This window comes from Poecilia latipinna, unplaced genomic scaffold, assembly GCF_001443285.1.
Source record: "Poecilia latipinna isolate Pla-1442-1.1 unplaced genomic scaffold, P_latipinna-1.0 Scaffold136, whole genome shotgun sequence".
NCBI classification, from domain to species: domain Eukaryota; kingdom Metazoa; phylum Chordata; class Actinopteri; order Cyprinodontiformes; family Poeciliidae; genus Poecilia; species Poecilia latipinna.
The window spans coordinates 645,221-665,478 of record NW_015112752.1 but is presented as its reverse complement, the minus strand read 5'-3'; the positions used below and the strand labels follow the sequence as shown (position 1 = coordinate 665,478).

The following is a 20,258-nucleotide window of genomic DNA, read 5'->3' as shown; positions in this document are numbered from 1 at the left end:
TGATTATGGCTAAAGCAGCAGCTGGGATGCAGCAATGAGCCAATCCATCTATTTAAAAAAAAAAAAGTTTGAGACGTTTCCCTGAAAAATAATGTTTTTTATTTAGATGAGCAGTGCTTTGGAAGACACTAAACTCCCACTCTTTAAAATAACAAAAATAGCCTAATCAATGATACCAAGAAAAGTCAGCATTACATCAGTCATATTTTCCTAAGCTGACTTACTGTCTGACTGTGTCCTTCACTGCTGTCTTGGTTAATAATATGCTAAGTGGATGACCGGTTTAGCTGATTTGGAAGCTGTGCAAATTCTTCATTTTGTAATCTGTGAAGCAAACCCAAAAACGTCCAGGCAACCAGTGAGAAGGGATTCTGTTGGCAAATGTATACCCAGAAGGTGTTCCTAAAATCAAAGGCATCTTGATTCTTAATTAAACCAATAGAACGGAGCAACAGTGACAGCTCTGCGTTGCTCTGCTGCAGTAAAACTCACCAGCCGCTAACATTTCTTTTGAGTAATGATTAATGCATCCAATTTCTGTGATCTGCACTGAGTGAAGTATCAGGGGTAATTAAATGAGGATGGTCTACAGAGCACCGACTCCTCGCACAAAATGACAAGGCCATAATTACTATGAAGCTTAGTTTCCCCCTGACATAAATATGAACTGTGTATCAATAACTGAGGAAAATGTATTTCCTGGTGAAACCTAAAGTGTGAAAATTACCTTTTACTGTACTAATTCTGTAAAAAGAAAATGTGAAATGCTCTATTACTCCTTTAGCGTTTTACACTGCCTTGAAGTCTTTGACCTTTTCCACTTGTGTCACATTACAACCACAAAATGTTATGTGCATTTGAAATGTATGTCTTTGAAGAGGGAAGAAAAAAACGACAAAATAATCTGAAAAGTATTTGTGTTCAAATCTCTTTACTCTGGTAGCCATAAATAAAATCCAGTCCAACTAATTGGCTTCAAAAGATTTCTGCAAGGTTACACAAAGTCTTGCATTTATTAAGATACACTTAATGTCTTAAAAAGTCTTAGATATACAGCCCACAAGTCATGACCTGAGCAACTTTGGAGAAGTTTCACTGAGCCACAGTACAGGTGGAGGAATCGGTTCAAAGTACAGCTGTACGCTGAATATGTGGGAGAACCTTTTGCCCTACAAGCAATATGCTCAGTGTAATTGGAAAGCCAGAATTATTATGCTGTGGGATTGTTTTCTTCAGCAGAGATGGGAGAGCAGGTCACATGAAGGAAACGAATGCAGGTAAGTTCTGGAAGTAAACATGTTCCAGGCTGCAAAAGAACGAAGACTGAGGGAGAGGTTCCCTAAGTATGATGGCTCAGGACATACAGCAACATCAAAGCATATTCATGACCCACATCCTCTTGAGTACACTTGAAAATTGTTCTTCACATGCCGTCTATATATTGTGCAATTTGACTGCATGTCAAACATACAATCTGAGGCATTTGTCAAAGAAAAATTAACAAAAATTTGGAATTTTTAGATCTACAAAGCTGGCAGAGATGAACCCCAAAAGTACTGCAATTGAAACAGCAGTGAAAGATGAGCGTACACAGTATTGATTCTAAGGAACTTAATATAAATGCACGCACAAATATTGAAAACTGCATATGCTTTTTCCTTCTACTTCACAATAATAACTGGTTTAAATCAAATCCATTGGAATTTGGTGACGCAATGTAAGAGTTTCAGGGCTGTGATTATTTGTAAGACACTATTTGTTTACTGAACTCTTTTGGATTGCTACAAAGTTATGTCATAAAAAAATAAAAATCCTTTCAATATATTTACATCAGTGTAAGTTATCAAAACCCAATGAGAAGGAAAATGCAACTCCATGTGAAAAAAAAAAAAAAAAACCTTGCATACCTAATACAAAAGGTTAACCAATATAAAATTTTCACTTGCAACACTTCACTGATAGATTCCAGCAAATTATAAAGAGATGAGAGTTATAATATGGTTTAGGGTTTTTCAGTGATTCAGGAAGAAGCCTTGTTTTAGCGACACACCTTCAGACACATAGAGGGATGCCTTCAGTGGCAGTGCGTGGCTGGAATAGAGTGGATAAAAAGGAAAACCACTTCAAAAATACAATGTGTCCTTTGCTGCAATTTAAATCCAGTCTGTTATTTTTATTATTATCTATCCTCTACAAGATAAATGGAGTAATAACGAAGGATGCCCACCCTAGTGGTGTTGACATTTTAGGGAGTCCTTTTGGAGCAGTAAAGATGCCCACTTGATGGATACCAGAGCTTTACAGATACCACAACTACAAAATATGAGGAAAGCTGTTAGTTGTGGTGGCGGATAAAAAAAGAAATAGGGATCTGTAGCAGGACTTGGATGTGTTGAAGGTGGGTGAAAATAATAAAGCTCCATGCAGTTCATCTGCAAAAAAAAAAAAAAAAAAAAAAGGAAAAACTACAGAACATGATAAAACAGGACATGCACAGGGAGAGAGTTGGAGCAGACAGCTGCAGCAGTAGCCATCAAGCTAGAGAGAAAGTTTGATGGCGACTGCTGCTAAAAAAAAAAATCCCTCAAGGAGCTGACAAACTCTCCTCTCGGTTTCTGCTTCTGTGTTTTCAGTACACTGGTCTGTAGAGAAGCTCCCCAGAGACAAGTCGACGTTTCAACTCCTTCCACAGCAGCTCTCTCTCTTTTTGGGCGCCCTTCATGAAGCCGCGGTTCTCCTGTGCCCGTCGGGACAAGTAGGGCATCACCTCACTCACCGGCCCGTAGGGGACGTACTTGTAGACAGGAAAACCTGCCTGGCCTGAGATAAGACAAAGGAAACAAGGTATTCTACCATTAGACGAAATTATTTGACTACACCTTCCCTTGTGGGCCTATTACAAGTCTCAAGGGGTACCAATGTTTTTGAAGGCTAATCAATCAATGTTTGCTCACAAAAGATTAAGTAAAAACCCATGAGTTCAAAAAGTAATCGGTTCTAATCTCACTTTAATCTCAGAAAGAAAGAAAAGGAGAAAACAAATAAAAAACAAAACTTAATTTTCTGAGTAAATGAGATAATTTGTTCGTTTGCCATAAAACATCCACTATGGTCAAATCAAAGACATTTTTATTTGGACAGTCAAGCCTCTCTCAGAACAAACAGTTTCTTGTGTATTACCAAATATAGACCTTACTGCATCTTTAAAAAAAAAAAAAAAAAGAGCATCAACAACAATCCTAACCCAGTGTGTCTGTCTTTGACTGACATCATTAAGTCTTAAGAGATGAGGCCATTTGGACCCCACAAACTTTTTAGTCCGGCGGGGTCGCGCTGACCCTGTGACCCTGTCTTTAAAAAGGATTTTTTGTGTGAGTGTGGTTATGGGAACTGACAGTCTGACCACCCCGTTTCCTGACAGGAACATTTGCCATAATAAGTGTCATACTAAGTGTCATGCTGATGCTCATAATCAAAATAAGCATCTTCAAAATAATGATGCTCTTTTTATTTTAATGAACAAAAAACTGTTGGGCAGGTTAAAAAAATTATTATTTTGATAATCTAACTTATTATTTTTACATAGCAGCTCTAATTAATTAATTAATTATGGGTTCATTTTGACTAAATCATAAAATCTAACTGGCCAGCTAAACTGGGAAGAAAAGAAAAGCAACGGGCTTTGCAGATGAAAAGTCAATATTGGAAAGTATTCTTCACTTTAATTTTATATGTTTTGTCAGTCAATATTTATAAGAATTGTATTTTTGCTTTAGGTTATTAAACCATGAGAATCTCATAGCCCATGGCTATTTCCACAGTACATGAGTTTTACGTTATGTCAGATTGACCCAAAAGGACATTTTACAGAAGGACTCTTGTTGTTGCTCAGCTGCACTGACTTTGAAGTTGTCAGGTTATCTGCTAAGCATAACTATGATTGTCTTGGTGTTTACCTTTCAGATAAATGTTTCATCCAGAAACATCCATCAAACTAAACACGTTGCAGAAAAACAAAGTTTCTACAAAAGCCTCCTGGCTAACAGTTTTCCTAAAAGACAATATCATAGAAATATGTACATTTTGACTTTCTGGGTGACTGACAAATAATAAAAATCTCAGCTCATCTCCAATATAATTTTGGAAGGCAGTGACTCCAGTATGGCTGCGCCTCCTCTTTCTCTATTCAGAAAGCAACAAACAGACCTGGTGTATCTCTGTTTACATCCATAACAGTTCAGGCCATTTCATCCTGAGCCCCATGTTGACAGACAGCTGTCTTTCACCAGTGTGTCTGTCTTTGACTGACAAACAAAGTGGTGAGAAGCAACAGTGATGCTTCGTTAAGACAGGTGGTCAATACTGAGGTGTCTCAGTTCATATGTCACCTTGCAGGCTGGAGGCCGGCTTTGACATGTGAAATGCTTGTCCGTATAGCCCGTAAGGTTCCTGAGTGTCGCTTGAAGGCCTCGTGGGATGCAGCTGAGAGCTACGGGGGGGAGGACGGATAATGCACATCCTGCAGAGGCTGGACTGAAACTCTCAAATCATTGTTACGTAAGGCAGGAAGGATTGTTGCCTTGTCCCTGTGTGACTGTGGAGGAGAGTGGGCAGGGTGTTTTGTGTGTTTTCCTCACCCAGTGGGAAGCTGATCTGATCACACATGCCCAGTAGTTGACCGAAGAACACCTTGTTCTCTGCTGGTAAGAGACCGAGCTCATTCATTCTGAGTGATTGAGACAAACAAATAACATTAGCTCAGTTTCTGAGACACATGCGGCTGAGGGAAATGTTTTTTTTTTTTTTTTATTACTTTAAATAGTGCATTGGTGAGAAATCTAATCTTACCTTTTCAGGGTGTATTTTATTGTGTCCTCATTATGAGAAGCGACCATAACATTGGCCTTTCTGTTAAGAGCAATCTCGTCCAGCACAAAGTCCAAACACCTTTCCAAAGAACAAATGAAAATAAGCAGATATGGTCACAGTTAGGGTTGCACAATACAAGGAAAAAGTGAAATTGTATTAGTTGGGTCTTTTATTGTAAATATGTAGGGTTAGGGTTAGGGTTAGGGGTTAGGGTTATCCATTGAGTTTAAGCTACTTTTTCCTCACTCTCCTAGTTCTTTTCCATCATCACAATGGCCCTACCGATTCCTTGAGCCTCTGCATGTTATCCACCAACATCTACACCAGGTGTGGGCACAAAAGGTAGGGAGAGTCCAACTAGATGGGTAATTATTTATTGTATCTTATTTGACAGCACAGTTTAAATGCAAAGCACTAGAAATATAATAGCTTATCGCATCCAAGCTCTCCAAGTCTATGTTTGTGATTAGACAGGTTTTATTGATTTAGAGATGATAGCTTTGGGACCCAAAGAAAAATTGCTTGCTATTTTTAAATTGGGGGGTGGCAACAACATGCAACACATATAGTCAGCTTTTTATGAAAATGCAAAATGTGAACTTAGTTTTGATATAACGAATTCAGTTCAGTATCAGATTTAGTCAGATTATAATAAATGAAGAAACAAGCCATGGTTCAAACCTGTGGTACATTGTGCTAGTAGACTCATAGTTGGGGTTTATAGGGTCTTCATATCGGAACTCCTTCGCTCTCTCTCGCTCCTGATACATGTATGCTCCACGTACCAGCTTAGCAGCAAAACACCAACCCTCCCTTCTGGACAGTTCTACGTCCATAGTTACATTTTTATAGGCTTCCTGCAAAATAAAAAGAAAAGAGCACGTTTATGTTCTCATTCGTCTTTACCTCTGGAGCTCTACATCTAATATTTTAGCTGTTTCAACATAAAATTCTTTAAAGTTGATGTATTTCTGCAATTCTCAGGTAATTTATAAGTTTGATTGTTTGGTTTTGTTGGTTCTAACCTTTAGGTAGCACTGGTAGGTGTTGAAAACAACAGGCTTCTCCCTGTTGTAGATCCTCTGTGAATCCAGTGTAAGTTTACTGATGGCTGGCTGGAAATAGGTTTGCTCTGCATCCACCATTAAGCGAACACCGTTTTCTAAGGCACACTGTGAAATGATATTTTTAATTAAAATTACTTAATGATGTACTAATGAAGAATTTTTTTTTCTAGAATTAATCATATTTAACATATAGACTGTTAAATACAACGGGTAATGCACATTTCTCTGATACAAAATGCCATACATTTCTAGACCAAAAATAATTCACTATCAATTTACTCCAAATATCGAAGGCGATGTAAGTTTGAATACAGAGACTAAATAAACATAACGCAATGGAGAAAGATGGATGGAAGGACAGGAGATGGAAAAACGAATGGGAGGACAGCAAATAAATAAACGGATTGATGGAAGGTGATGGATGGACAAAGAAATGAAAGGACTAATGGACCGATGAATTAATGAGTGGATGGAAGGATGGACACAGCTGGATGCAGTATTTAGACTACCAATTTCCATTTCTGGAATATAAGGTGATTATAAAAAAACTAAAGTAAGTTGTTTTCAGAGCTGCTTAACTAATGTGTATTCATTTGTCCATACAGTAACATGTGTACAATATAGGCATTACAAACAGAAACATTGTAAGAAAAGGCACAAAAAAATTTTACACATTGATATTGGTCAAAAATGTCAACTATGCTAAAACTGTGTTCATAGCTACTCCATAATAAACATTTAGTGGTTCCATGTGATTTCTGATTACCTTTGCCAATACATCAAGGCGCTCCAATGTCCTCTTTATCTGATTCTCATCCTCTATGGTGAAGTTTTTCAGCAGAGGCTCCAGTTTATCCAGCTATAGAAACAACAAGCACAGAGTAAACTACAGACCAAAACAGATCTAAAAGGTAAGGGAAGGTAAGCTACGTTTTACCTTACCTCTATCTATACCTGAGCTCTATGTAGCTCAGGTATTCATAGAGCTACTACTAGTAGCTCTATGAATACCTGCCGGAAGCTTTCAATTGTGAACTCATACATTAAAACAATTTAAATGTATTTTCAAATTCTAGGAATTCTATAAATATAAAAATATAAAGGGTTTGGTTTGATAAAAATAAATAAATAAATCTTCCAGTAAATTCTTTTCATCCTTTGTCACTTTTTATTTAATGTTTTAATTGTACATAATGTCACATTAAATTACTGCCTCATATAAACTTTCACTGGTTTTTTAAAAAAATACAAAAGCTATTTACTTAACTTCTGATGAGCCCTACTCTTTATTAGGGTGTTTTGTAGTTCTGTTTTTTATATCACTATTGATCAGAATGGTCTTAAAAATTTCTAAATGAGATTGAGTGATTGTCTAGTGCAGAGGTTCCCAAACTGTGGGGCTCGCCCCCTACAGGGGGGCGCCGTGCCATTGCAGGGGGGGCGCGGGAAGCTGTCTGGATGGGAAAAAAAAAAAAACTAACGCTGTATGCGCTGGGTTTTTACCTTAGAATGGCCAACTCTCTGTTTTTTCTATGTCAATTTGATACAGTAGAGGCTTCCACACTTCCCATATTTGTGTCCCCTGTCACTTTTATCAGCAGTTAAAACTATTTAATCCGTTGTTAACATGTCGTAACCTGTTTTTCCGAGCCGCCTTTAAACGCAACATGAGCGCTACGACGCTCGCGCTGGGTTTACACCAGTGAAGGAGACCTGTTGCTGCTGTGCAGAGCTACGTAGGTTTGTTAGAATCAAGGCAGCAAACCAGCAAAACGCAAATAACTTTTCACAGTTTTTTCCCCCAGACTGAGTTGAGTAAAGCTGTTGGATGCAGGTAAAGTTAGCTAAAAGATGAAAATGTTTGGAAATCGCTTGGGGGGGCCCAGGAGAAAAAGTTTGGGAACCACTGGTCTAGTGGAATATTGCATATGGTGAAATAAAGAAAAAGTAAAATAAAAGTCAGTGCTTAACCTTTAAAATATGGTGTTTGATGGTTTTCATAGAATTTCAAGTCCATAGATGTTAAATAAATTAACTGCAGCAAGTTGTTTTCAGAGCTGCAAAATTATATCGCAAATCTTCAATTTTTTTGCTAATTTTAAGTACATTCTTTGAAGACTTTGGAATTATAAATAAATCCAAATGCGAGCAGCATTTATTCATCAGGTGCTAATGAAAACAAATATTTCAACTGTAACTTATAAAATGCATTAAATTGTATTTGAATTGTGTTATGTTTTAAAGAACTATGCTCTTCTCACCTTTACGTTTGGAGCTAAAAGCAGGTCTGATGTGTTCGCTCTGTCATCTATTAGACTGTTCCAATCAAGGATGTCAATGCATCTGTTAGGGATAAAAATGGAAAGACATTACATAAGTGCACTAAATTATGATAAAGGTTTGCAACAATGTGCATAATTTCTCATTAATGTCAATAATCTAACAAAACACACGTTATGTAAAGACAAAGTAGATTGTCTGTGTACAATGGACATGCAGTATTATGTGTTTGTGCCTACCCTGCTGATTCTCCTTTCTTTCTAGTAAACCAGCCATGGAAGTCACCTTCCGCACCCAGTTTGATCATCAATTCCTGTAATCACAAAAACAACTACATTTCTAGGGCCTTCTCAATAAATCTGTGTGGAGGATGCTTAATAAAATTGTGACTCCGCAAAATCCATAGATGTGCTGAGCATCAGAAGGACATAATAAGCAGATGTAATAAACATGCACATCCTCCCCTTATAAATCACAGTGCTTGTGGAAATGAGCACACTTGGATTAGGCTTTATATCCAATTAATGATCAATGCAAAGCGGCTCAAGAATGCTAATGAGAAGTAATGTGCCTGCAGATTTCTGACTGCACAGAGAAGCTGAGAGGAAGACCAAAAAATGTATTTCAGGTGCTAACAGGCAAGTATTTGCCATATGTCAAAAGCTATTTAATTCTGATTCTTCTATTTATGTTGTTTTCTAGCAGTAGCTAATAGGAGTATTTATTTGTGAAGAAGTCTAAAAGAAGATAAATGATACTTAAACTTGCAGAACGCTAGATAGCAATATCTTGTACAGATGTATGTTCAACAACTAACACAACTTATTCACTTTAGCTTAATTGGATTAAACAGACAATATGCTATGCTATGCTTTGACTGCTTCTGCTTTTTGTCGCTGTGTTGACAGTAAGATTTTACCATGTAGGAATCAATAAAATGTCTAACTTAGCTTTAATAAGCTCAAGCTTTGGCTTACCTTAGATCAGCTTTATTCAGCTGACCTTTACTTTGCTAAGCCTGATTTATCTTTAGGTAAAGTAACTGTTCCTTTTACCTTATTTCTACCATTTATCTTGGTTTAAGATAATTTATCTTACTTCAGCTTATATTATCTTAACATAGTTTATGTCAGGTTACCTTAGTTTAGCTTATTATAATTCAGATAAGATTAAAACTTGACTTTTCTAATGTCTGCCTTTTTAACTTAGTTTGGTTTAACCAAGCTTCCCTTCAATCTTAATTTACTTTACCTTATCTTATCTTTACTTGTTTTACTTTGAGTAGGATAAAGTAATTGTAGCTTATTGTCTATCCGTGTCCAGTGAAATTGAGTTTAAAATAATTTATCTTCTCTTATCTGAGATTTTTAACTTGTCTTAGATTAGCCTAATTTATCTTACCTTAGTTTGATTTATTGTACATTAATTTATCTTATTGTTACATGTCCTGTTTTATTTGTATTCTCTTACTGTCTAATTCTTTGTCTTATGTTTTTAATTCCAATGTAAACAGCATCTCACTAGGTGAGCAAACATCTAAGTTTGGTCTTTAGGTTATAGTAATAGTCTGTACTTGTATAGTGCTTCACAAAGTCTCCAAAGTCCTTCACATTACATCCAGTGGTTCACCTATTCATGCACACATTCACATGCTGATGGTGGCTATTGATTGTAAAGAGGACCTGCATACTCTGCAAGAAAAGCCAAGACCAACTGTAACATGTAGACAAGCTGCACATCAGTTCGCCAGTTTATCTCCTCACTGTTAGAATTGCAAATTTTCTCAATGTCCTTAATGTTCAAACATGAGTCAATCTGTATACAGGTACAGACTCCACTTCCGAGCTTCTTTCAAGTCCCATTATTTTGGGCATGTAGTATAAGGTAAAAAAATAAGCTCCTGCATTACAACATGTAGGAATATCCTGTTGCTGTCTATGCAGTGTTTGTGAGAGATAAATTTACCCATATGAGATTGAATTAAAAGATCTCTGGACTCAAAGAAGGAGGAAAAAAACCTACCTGCAGTTGTGTCAGCTCCAGCCTCTGCTCTGAGGCCTCCATGCCATCCTGCTGTGATGCCAGGAATGTGAAAAATCGCTGCCATTTCACGAGGACCTCTGAGAACCGGAGCTTATCGGAACAAAGAGAACAAAAGATCTTATTCTTCTTCTCTCCTGCTGCTATTCCTCGAGCTAGATTGTCACACTGAGCTTTACATTACCATTTACATCTTACCAGAAGCTGGGGTCGTCCAAGTGCAGTCATTTTGATTGCAGAAAAGCCATCTATAGAACTCCCACCTATGGATAGGAAACTGTTTGATTATGATGCAAAGACATTTGCTTTGTAACAATTTAGAAAGAAGTAAATAAAGAATATTGCATAACTACTGGGGTCCTATTTAAATTCATGACTTCAATAAAATGCATGAAACCAGCTTATTTTCAAAATGTATCACTTATTTAGGTTACCCACCAGATGCTTTGATACACTTCATAAAGGTCTCCATATGCTGGTCACATTTGGCCTCATCAGCATAGAAATATGTGCAGGTTCCAATCACTTCCCTCTGACTGTCACCTAATTGCTTGCCTGCTTCATAGTTTTTCTCTCTGTAGCCCTCGCCTGGGGATGAAAACAAATTTACATGCCTATTTCTTCTAATTGCGTCATGTGCTGTGTACACAAATGAGAACAAAACAAGGCAGCTTACCTAGGCTCCCTTTCCCTTCAGCGGAAACGCTTGAGCTGAAATAGGAGTGTTGAGAAAAGGCAGTTAATTTGCTCAGGATTGGGGCAACGTTAGAAAAGCGAGTTGCATCAGACTTTGCGAATTGACATTTCTTTGAGGGCATTTTGGCCTTGTGGCATGCCGTAGAGTGTCATTGTGTTTGATGACCTTAAACACTGTATGCTGAAACATCCTTGATGTTTGATGCTGACTCCCTCATGGGGTCTTGAAGCGTCACTTTTCACTTGACCTATTCGCCCTTCTCATCATAAGGTATCAGACAAAGTTCATGTAAACAAACATCTGACTTAACAGCGAGCAAGTCAGTCATCAGAGATTCAGGAGAGCTGATGGGAGTTGTGTCCTTTTACCACTGCAACATTTTGACAGAATGAAGGAGTTGAAAATTGGATCACGCTGCAATACAATTCATATAGAACTAAAAGCGTTTTTAAAAAACTAATTTTACATGATGTTTTAGTTTGTAAGCTCAGTTCCCTAAATTTTGAATTGTTTGCACTGTAAAAGCACAACGTCTTTGTAATTTCAATCTAGTTCTTAGTGCAAATATTAAAACTAACTTACAGTTAACTTTTCAGTCATACAGGAGCTTTCTTAATTCTGATGAAAAAGTACTAGTTGCATTGGAAGATTATTTCATTTATAACAAGACATTTTCCCATGTTATGGGATGTGACGGAGGAGCCGTCACGAGCCGGGACTTAATTATAAGTCCGTGTCAACACGGCAGCACGCCCGCACACACAATCGCTAACTTACTTCTGTTGCAGCTTAAACTGACGCGGTTCATCATGGGTGCACACGCGGTGTTCCTGCTTCAGTTAGCATACCATCCTGACCTGTTTTCACTTCCAAACATTTTCCCGGTTTTGTTTTCAAGCAGGGTTATTTCCGGATTGTGGCGCGACGGGGGGGAGTCATGCGATGACGTCATCGGAGCATATTGAGTGTTTTCTATTAAATTGATTATTGTATTTTTGATTACAAGTTTATTTTTTCCCTCTTATTATTATTATTTTGTATCCTTTAAGAGTTTACTTGAGTTAGAAGTAATTGTTTAATTGTTTTTGTTTGCTTGTTTGGTCTTCCTGTGGGCGGAGCCTGTGGCTTTAAAAGCAGGGCTCTGCGCCACAGGGAGTCAGTCTGTGGCTAGACTCCTGAGAGGTCACATGGAAGGTGATGGACTCTTGCATTGAAGGTACTGCTGTTTGTCTGATTTTAATATACCTTGGACGTCCTTGTATACAGTATATCCTGCACCTGCCATCTTTGTTCACCTGAAGAAAAGCTAAATAAATTTCACTAAAGTGATGTCTGGCCTTGGGCAGTCATTTTTTTTTGTTTGTCCAAGTCATAAGAGAACCACGTCACATGGGAACAGACATCAGTTTCATAAAATTAACTAATATTCATTAGTTTTAGTTAGTACTAAGTAATACTAACAATAAGATATAAGTACCCACTCAGACTTATTATGAGTGAGTAATGACTTCTAGCATTAAAACCAAGATTAGATTTGTTGTTTTATCACTTACAAACCATAAGGCTTTAAATATTTGCTTTTAATAATCTATATTAGGCAATAAAAAAAACAAAAAAACAATGACAACACTGACAAAGCCACTTGGCGATTACTGTAGGCATCTCCCTCTTAAAACTAATCCAGTGTTTGTTTCTCTTCCTTGTAGTCTGGCTTTTCCAGCTCACTGCAGAGCTTATCAGCTGGAGTTGGTGTAATTTTGTCCCCTGGTCTAAAAATGAGCAACTGTCAAACTTAAAACGTTTCAAATCATCAAATAAATTTTAATATCAGACAAAAATGAATAATACAAAATGCAAAATCTAAATAATAAATTCTATCAAAACTAGCCTTGTCCTGTAAAAATATAACTGAATTAACTATAATTACCCACATTTCTTTTTTTATTTAGTTTTTATTCAGACCTTTAACATTTAACTGTGACAAAAACAACAAAACAAAATCTGTAAGAGCCATGTACTTTTTCTCAACACTGTAAAATAGAATAAGTAGGTCATAATGAAGGTAATGCCATTCGACAAAACATAAAAAACTAAGGAACTTCTTTGTGGCACGATTTGACACAGTAGTCAGCTGTCACTCTACATCAACCTAGAATTATACTGCCTGAAAACCTTACACTTCATTCACCATTTTTGACCTTTTGAAAATCTGAGATGTCATACAAGATATAAAGGGTCTTTGTACTTAGTACAATATGCTGAATAAATCTGACAAGTTGATTTTTCTATTTTGCTTCTAAGAAATTCTCATCAAAATGTTCCCTTTTATTCACTCAACTGACTCAAGTAACTGTGAAGCAGGCCGGGCTGTCTATATTTAATCTTGGACTGTGAAAATGTTCTAATTATTCCACATATGCATGAACGCCCAGAGCTGAGAGTGAAGTAACATTGCTGCTGTCTAGAGACAGTGGTTGCACAAGGATTTTACTGTCATCCTACTTTACATCAGGAGGCAGATCAGATAGCTGCTGCCTTGTGCTGTCCATGTGACTGGATGCCAGGCAAGTGACAAAATACTGCCAATCAAAATAGATGCCAAAAAAAAAAAAAAATCACAGTTTTTATCTTAATCTTATTTTTTTCACAGTTTTTATCCTAATTTTTCCAATTTAGATGAATAGTTGCAAATAATAAAATGCACTGTTTGTAATTTGCCATATATTTGATAAAAGTTGATGGAAATAACATCTAAAACACAAAATCAGAGACATGATTATTCATGTCTTATGCAGCATCAATTCTAAAGTTAAATAAAAAGCAATAAATGTTATACTACCTCTCTTTCTGGTTTTCCTCCTTCTGGCTGATGTCCTCCTCGACACTGTAGTCCAGGACAGAGCCAACGCCAAAAGCCTGGTTCTTCTGGATCAGAGGTTTAATGGATATATGATCCTCCCCAGCAACAAACTGGCCATAGAAGGTCATCTTCATGAGCTGATCAAAAACCTTCTGGCCTAGAATAGTCTTACCAAGATCCATTATCTAGGCAAAAAAGAGAAAACATTGATATGTTGTTGGAGTATAAGAGACAATGACAGTTTGGCTCTTCATTTGGGTCATAAAAGGACTGAATCTACATGACTCACAGCACCCAATGACAAACAATTACTTGGCATGTTCTAAATGTACATGACAATGTAAAAACATAAAAGCAGCAAAGAAAACAAGAAAATAAAATGAAACATCAGTGAATTACTGTAAAGGTCAGGATTGTGCATGATACCTGCATGCAAAAAAGTGTAAAAGATTACCACTGCAATGTAGCAGGTATGCTTTTATCCTAATGCTTAAATAAACGTAAACTACCATGAATTGGCAGTTTGGCCTTAATTAGGTTTTAATAGTACAAAAATGTAAATGAAAAATAAGCTAAGGTGTGTATTTATGTGTTTGCTTCTATTGGGTACATTTAATTTAACAATAGTAGAGACTTCATAATGTACAATCTCTGTACCGTGACCCTGTCATTGAACTTATGTGGTGTCAGAGGTATTGTTTAACTGTGGTTTTGAAATAAATATTATACTGCTAGTTATTTGTGATTTTAGATAATGCTTAAAAATTAAGCTTTGTGCACCATATTGTTATCACTGGAGTATCAGAGCATCCAATGTCAATAGTGCAAATAACTTCAATAACTTCAAATACTTCAGCTAATTACACAAGTGCAATACATTCAGACTCTCTAAGCTAGAAACACTGTGCAGGTGATTTTTGTTAGCAGAAAGTCTTTTAGGAAGCTATTAGAATGGTAGGTTCATAAAGTCATAAAAAACTCAAAATAAGGTAATTGTTGCCAAAACAACAGATAAAGTTAATACTAATTTTCTATAAACAATAATTCTTAAATAAAAGCAGATTAAATTTTGCCAGTAGCTGCATAAACAACATCATATCTAATGCAATAAAGGATTAATTTATGGATAACAACTTTGTGACATTCACACACATTATTGCAAATTACATTTTGCTATCATTGAGCAGAGCAGACTTAACTGCATTTACTCTGTTTTTTGTACTGATTTAGCACTTAGGTCATTTTTTTATTTCACACATCTGCTAAGATTTATAATGATACAGGCTAAATTGAAATGGCACAAGGTGATATTCTTAGCAAAAGTCAGACTAGTAAGAGTGAAGATGACAACAGCCTAAGAATGATTTGATACAGCTCTCTGGCATGTAGATAGATGTGCATCTAGGTAGAGAAAGTATCTTTGTCACAACATTAAATAATTAGTGGATTAGAAAAGTGTGGTTATATCTGAACATATACATGACTAAATCCAACTACACATTTAATATGCAAATTTATAATCTGCCACATTTAAAGTAACATCGTGCATGTGAACAGAAATATTGGTCCATACAAAACCGCTTAGCTACTTTACTTTATAAATAGTAGCTAGCTTACATTATGCAACAGGTTGCAAAGAGCTTGCAAAAGCAGGTTGTAATTTGAGACATGGGTGTACTGCAGGATGTTTGGTTGGTTAGCAGTCAGGGACAACACAATAGTCTGTAATGTATTGTGTTTTCTGTTTATGGTTTATAAATATGAAAATTGGTAAAGATACTAATTGGTTTTTACAGCTCTAAATATTTGGGTAAAGGTTATCAGCTCTGACTAATAAATCATAGGCTACTGTGACAAGGTAATGCCTGCAGAGTTAATAGGATCGCGTGTCTTGCTTTTAAGTTTATCGCCATTCTTCTAACCTGTTGCCATAGATAAATACTGTTTACAACATCATAGTATTAATTTAAATAATTCTGAACCCAAACAACTACATCACCAGAAATATTCCAATTCCTATTTGTTAGTTTACTACTGTCTGCATTACCTCTTCATTCTTATCAACCAGGAAGTCATAGGAACAAAGTTTGAAAACCACCAAACTTCTGAGTAGCTCTAATGAGTCTTTGCTCCTGTAAGCTTCCTTGCTTTGCTCAAAGTCTACGGAGATCTCGTTAGCGGCGGAGGAAGAGTTGGTGCGGTCTCTCCCTGCTCTCCCACTCTTCCCAAGAGACTGCAGCCGGGCAGAGGCACGCTGAGCTCCGCTCCGGTTTCTGCCATGGTCTGTCTTCTCCGGCCGGGTCGTCGAGCTGGAGGTAACGGTGGACCGCAGTCTTCGGTTGGATAATAACCGCTTCAAGAGAATTTCTGCATTTACCCACGTGTGGGCTTTCACGGTTTTGAGACAAAACATCCGGTAATGATAACGTAGATAAGAAAGAATTGTCTTAAAGTCAGCACACCATCTTCTTAGCTTGGCACGCGACGGTGTAAATAAACAGGACGTGGGTTTGTCAAAGGAATCACCTGATTGGCGGAAAGAGGGCGTGACGATGCCCACACCCAAAAACTATGCATCTGATCCAGCTTCTCAGAAGAGCATTCAGTGAGTGAACTCCTCATGTAGAGACTTTCATCACATAACCAGGTGTGGTTCTAGAGGCAGTTTTAACTCGTTCTGCAAAATAACTGAATAGCTTTCCTACCACCTTAAAGCTACAGTATGTGATTTTTTATAAAATATTTTTGTTTATGTCAAAACGATCACTTTATCGTGACATCATAGGGTAAGACATATAAATCTGTGAAAAAAAAACATATTTTCTGCCTTCTCCCAGTGCTCCCAGCTCCCAACCTTCAAATTGTTGAAATGTTCTACTTAAGTAGCCGTTTCACAGCACTGCAAAATGCAATTGTATCTGAATTCAAGCGTTTCAAATTTTATTTTTTCTTTCACATTTCACAGGTTGAATCTTTTATCATCCATTCTCTTTGACTGTCCAGCTCATTCTGAGGTATCCCAGGAATTAACCAGAGAGATTTTAGTAATTCCAGGAAGCTCTAGGACTATACTCTCCTTTCATTGGGATGAGCTCTGAAAAATAACAACCTCAGGGTTTTCTGCACAACTCAGAAGGTATCCATGTCTATGTAACTTATCTCAGCTTATTCCCTTTATTGTGGAGAAGCAGCACCTCTACTCTGAATTTTCCTCAGATCAATGTACTCCTCAGCCTCTCTCTAAGGCTGAGCCAGGCTGCTCTATGAAGGAAGCTCTTTCATCTGCTTTTATTCAGAATTCATTTAGTGATGGTCCTACTCTTATTGTCATAGGTTTGGCCTGGAATGTGAACACACCGGAATGTGGAGAGCTTTTCTTTTCAACTTAGCTTTTGGTACTACGGTGGACTAGGAACAGCGTCTGCATTACTGACAATGCATCATTCAAAATCTGTGTGATATTGTTTTATAGAACCTTTTGTGTTTTTGCTATTTTTTGTGGAACTTTTGTGAAAATAGTGATAGCATACCTTTTGCATATGTTTCAAATAATGGCAGAGAGCAATGAAACACATTGGCTCATTTGCATTGATTTGTCAGAATGTTGAGGTCGTAATTTCACTTGAGCATGTCCTTTTGGTTCAAACCTATACTTCCACTCCACTTTACTTTAGAGCAAAATAATTCCACTATAGTACATTTTGTACTGGGTATAATTACAGAAGACTTTCATGTTGAACACATTAAGCTGAAATCTTGGTGGCATTTAAATAATTTTTTTTTACTAGATGCTGATAATTCCCCTAATTGGGCTATAAGACAAAATATTTTTCAGCCTCTTAAAATGTCTGATCTCAAAAATAACAAGTGAAAAATAAAAGAAGCCCTTATATCGTTCTGATAATTGTGGATATGGGTTTTGTTTTTTATTTGGTTTGTTTTTCCGATCATTTTGTTTATTTATGTTGGAAACGTCTTGCTGTATTCAGTTCTTTTCTCTGCATTCATTATCGTTATCGCTGATTTTTATTGTTTAGTAATAGTTCCTTCCATTATACTGCCAGTGCTTCACATCCTACTCATTTTGGGAAACTTTGTAAGTTCTTCTTGTTCTTCATTGTTATATCTCTGCTCTTTTTGTCAGTCAGTCTCTGCGTTTGGGTCCTTTACTAACCACAAACATGACAAATGCATTCGTAATTAGTGCACATCCTGACCCGCTCATTGTGCATAAGAAGGGTCAGTAAGTAACTCAACACATGTCATATGATGATCACGTGCAAGTTTAATTATCCCTTAATGATTCCGGCCTGCATCCTCTGAATATTGGTGAAATTGTGCATCTAAAAGTTGCAGGAAAGTTGTGCAACTTGGGCACAATTATCCACATTGAATAAATTGATATGTGTGTTCTGATAATAGTCGTTTGCCCATATATAAACCTTTAAACAGGTATTAAAATCTTTTAACTGTCATGAGGAGACCAGTGTCTTCATGGACCCATTGAATTATATGTAAGTGTTTTGTGGGTTAAGGGGTTAAACATATGTTTTAAGTCTACATTTCTGGATGAAAGTGTTGTTGCTCAGTGGCCTGATGTAACATTTTTATGTCAATCACCAGGCTTCTTAAGTGCCAACTGGAGAATTGTCATGGTTAAAAGAACTAAAGGCTTAAAAACCTCAGTCTATTATAATGTGTTTTACTTAGTGAACTGAGTTACTGAAATAAATGAACTACTTTTCAATAATATTCTATTTTATTGAATATTATTGAAGGTATTTAAACCTTTTGGATTTTCATTATGCATTTTGTCACAACAAAATTTGATGTTAACAAGGATTTTATGTCATAAGCAAACATTCTAAAGTGTGTGTTTGTTTTTGTTTTTTTTTTTTGGTTTACAAATAAAACTAAGAAAGGTTTGCCATGCATTTGTATTTAGACATCTTTACTCTAAAATTAGTACTTGGAGTCCACATGTGTGCATTTTAATCTCAGTATCAGATATTCTATGAAGAACTCAAGTTTGTTTCAGAAGGTTACTGAGCAAACAGCATCACGAAGACCAAAAAACACAACAGAGAGGTCACAGATAAGGTTGTGGAAAAGTTGAAAGCAGAGTTTGGTTATAAAACAATGTCCCTAGTTCTGAACACACAGTCTTCAGTCTACCATCTGAAGACGAAAAGGGTTTGACACAACTTCCTGTCCACTTAAACTGAGTGGACACAGAAACAATCAGGGAGACAATCAAGTGATGTGTTAACAGAAGAGGAGCTGCAAAGATCCACAGCTTGATAGAACATATTTTGGTTCTGCACTCCCGAAATCTATCATTAGTTAAACTGTTGCAAAGAGAAACCACTGTAAAAAAGATGTTTACAGTTTAGGATGGCATGTAGGGAATACAGCAAACATGGGAGAATGTAGTTGAGACCAAAACTAAACTTTTTTTGTCTTCATATGAAACACCATATGTGAAGAAACACTTATACTACATATTACCCTAACATACTTTTTGCATTGTAAAATGTGACTGCGGCAAAATCAGGATATGCTTTTGTTCAGCAGAGACGAAGCTGGAAGTAAAGCTGTGACAGGCTTTTCAAGACTTGAAACTAGGCCGCAGGTTCATCTTTCAGCAAGACAAACAACCCTAAACCTATGGTCAGGGCTACAACGCAACAATTTAGATTGAAGCATAATCAAGTCTTAGAAAGGCTCAGTCAAAGTCCAGACCTAAATCTAGTTAAGAATTTCAAGAAACATTGTTTACAAATACACTACATTCCATCTGATGGAATTTATCGTCTCTAGGTGTGAAAAGAGACAACACAAAAGCACTGCAGTTGTAACTGCCACAAAAGCAGTGACCCAGGGAATTAAAAGCAAATGTATGACACACTTTTCAGATTTTTTTTTCTAAAATAAAGCGCAACTGAAAGCTGTTTACCATTTTCTATTTACTTTACAGTGACACACTGTAAAAATAAAAATCCTAATCAAATTTATTGTAATTTGTTGATGAAATGGGACAAAAATATAGAAATGTGCTTTCCTGTATGACACTGTAACTGTGTTGGTATCTACACATTCATTCACAGCAGAGGTTACTGAAGATGCCATGTGTTGGCGTCATTTTGGACCTGAGGGGGGCGCTATTGTACCACATGTTATGCCAATGCGACTTCCACGGCCTGACAAAGGCACACTTTTTCCATGCGTTATGATTTGGTGGAAAAGTTTTTTATAATGTTTTGCAGGTCAGATGCTGCATGCTTAAGTTATTACTTTAGTCTGTTTGGACTATGACAAATCTAAGATTACATCTATGGTCCTATGTGAAATATAACACACGTATAATAATAATAATAATAATAATAATAATAATAATAATAATAATTCCTTCTAATTCACTCATTGTAATTTGATATTGCATAGC

At 36.7% G+C, this 20,258-nt stretch overlaps 1 protein-coding gene across 1 annotated transcript; it reads right to left on the bottom strand.

Annotated features, from left to right (window-relative positions):
* Positions 1-914: 914 nt before the first annotated feature.
* Positions 915-16,382, bottom strand: prodhb (proline dehydrogenase (oxidase) 1b). The gene is made up of 14 exons (XM_015028835.1): positions 15,861-16,382; positions 13,793-13,998; positions 10,933-10,967; positions 10,695-10,844; positions 10,455-10,519; positions 10,239-10,349; positions 8,456-8,529; positions 8,198-8,279; positions 6,703-6,795; positions 5,895-6,041; positions 5,551-5,726; positions 4,849-4,947; positions 4,638-4,726; positions 915-2,820 (listed from the first exon to the last, which is right to left on the bottom strand). The coding sequence occupies exons 1-14, from the start codon at positions 16,224-16,226 to the stop codon at positions 2,630-2,632; spliced, it is 1,884 nt and encodes a 627-aa protein (XP_014884321.1). The 5' UTR covers positions 16,227-16,382; the 3' UTR covers positions 915-2,629.
* Positions 16,383-20,258: the final 3,876 nt, after the last annotated feature.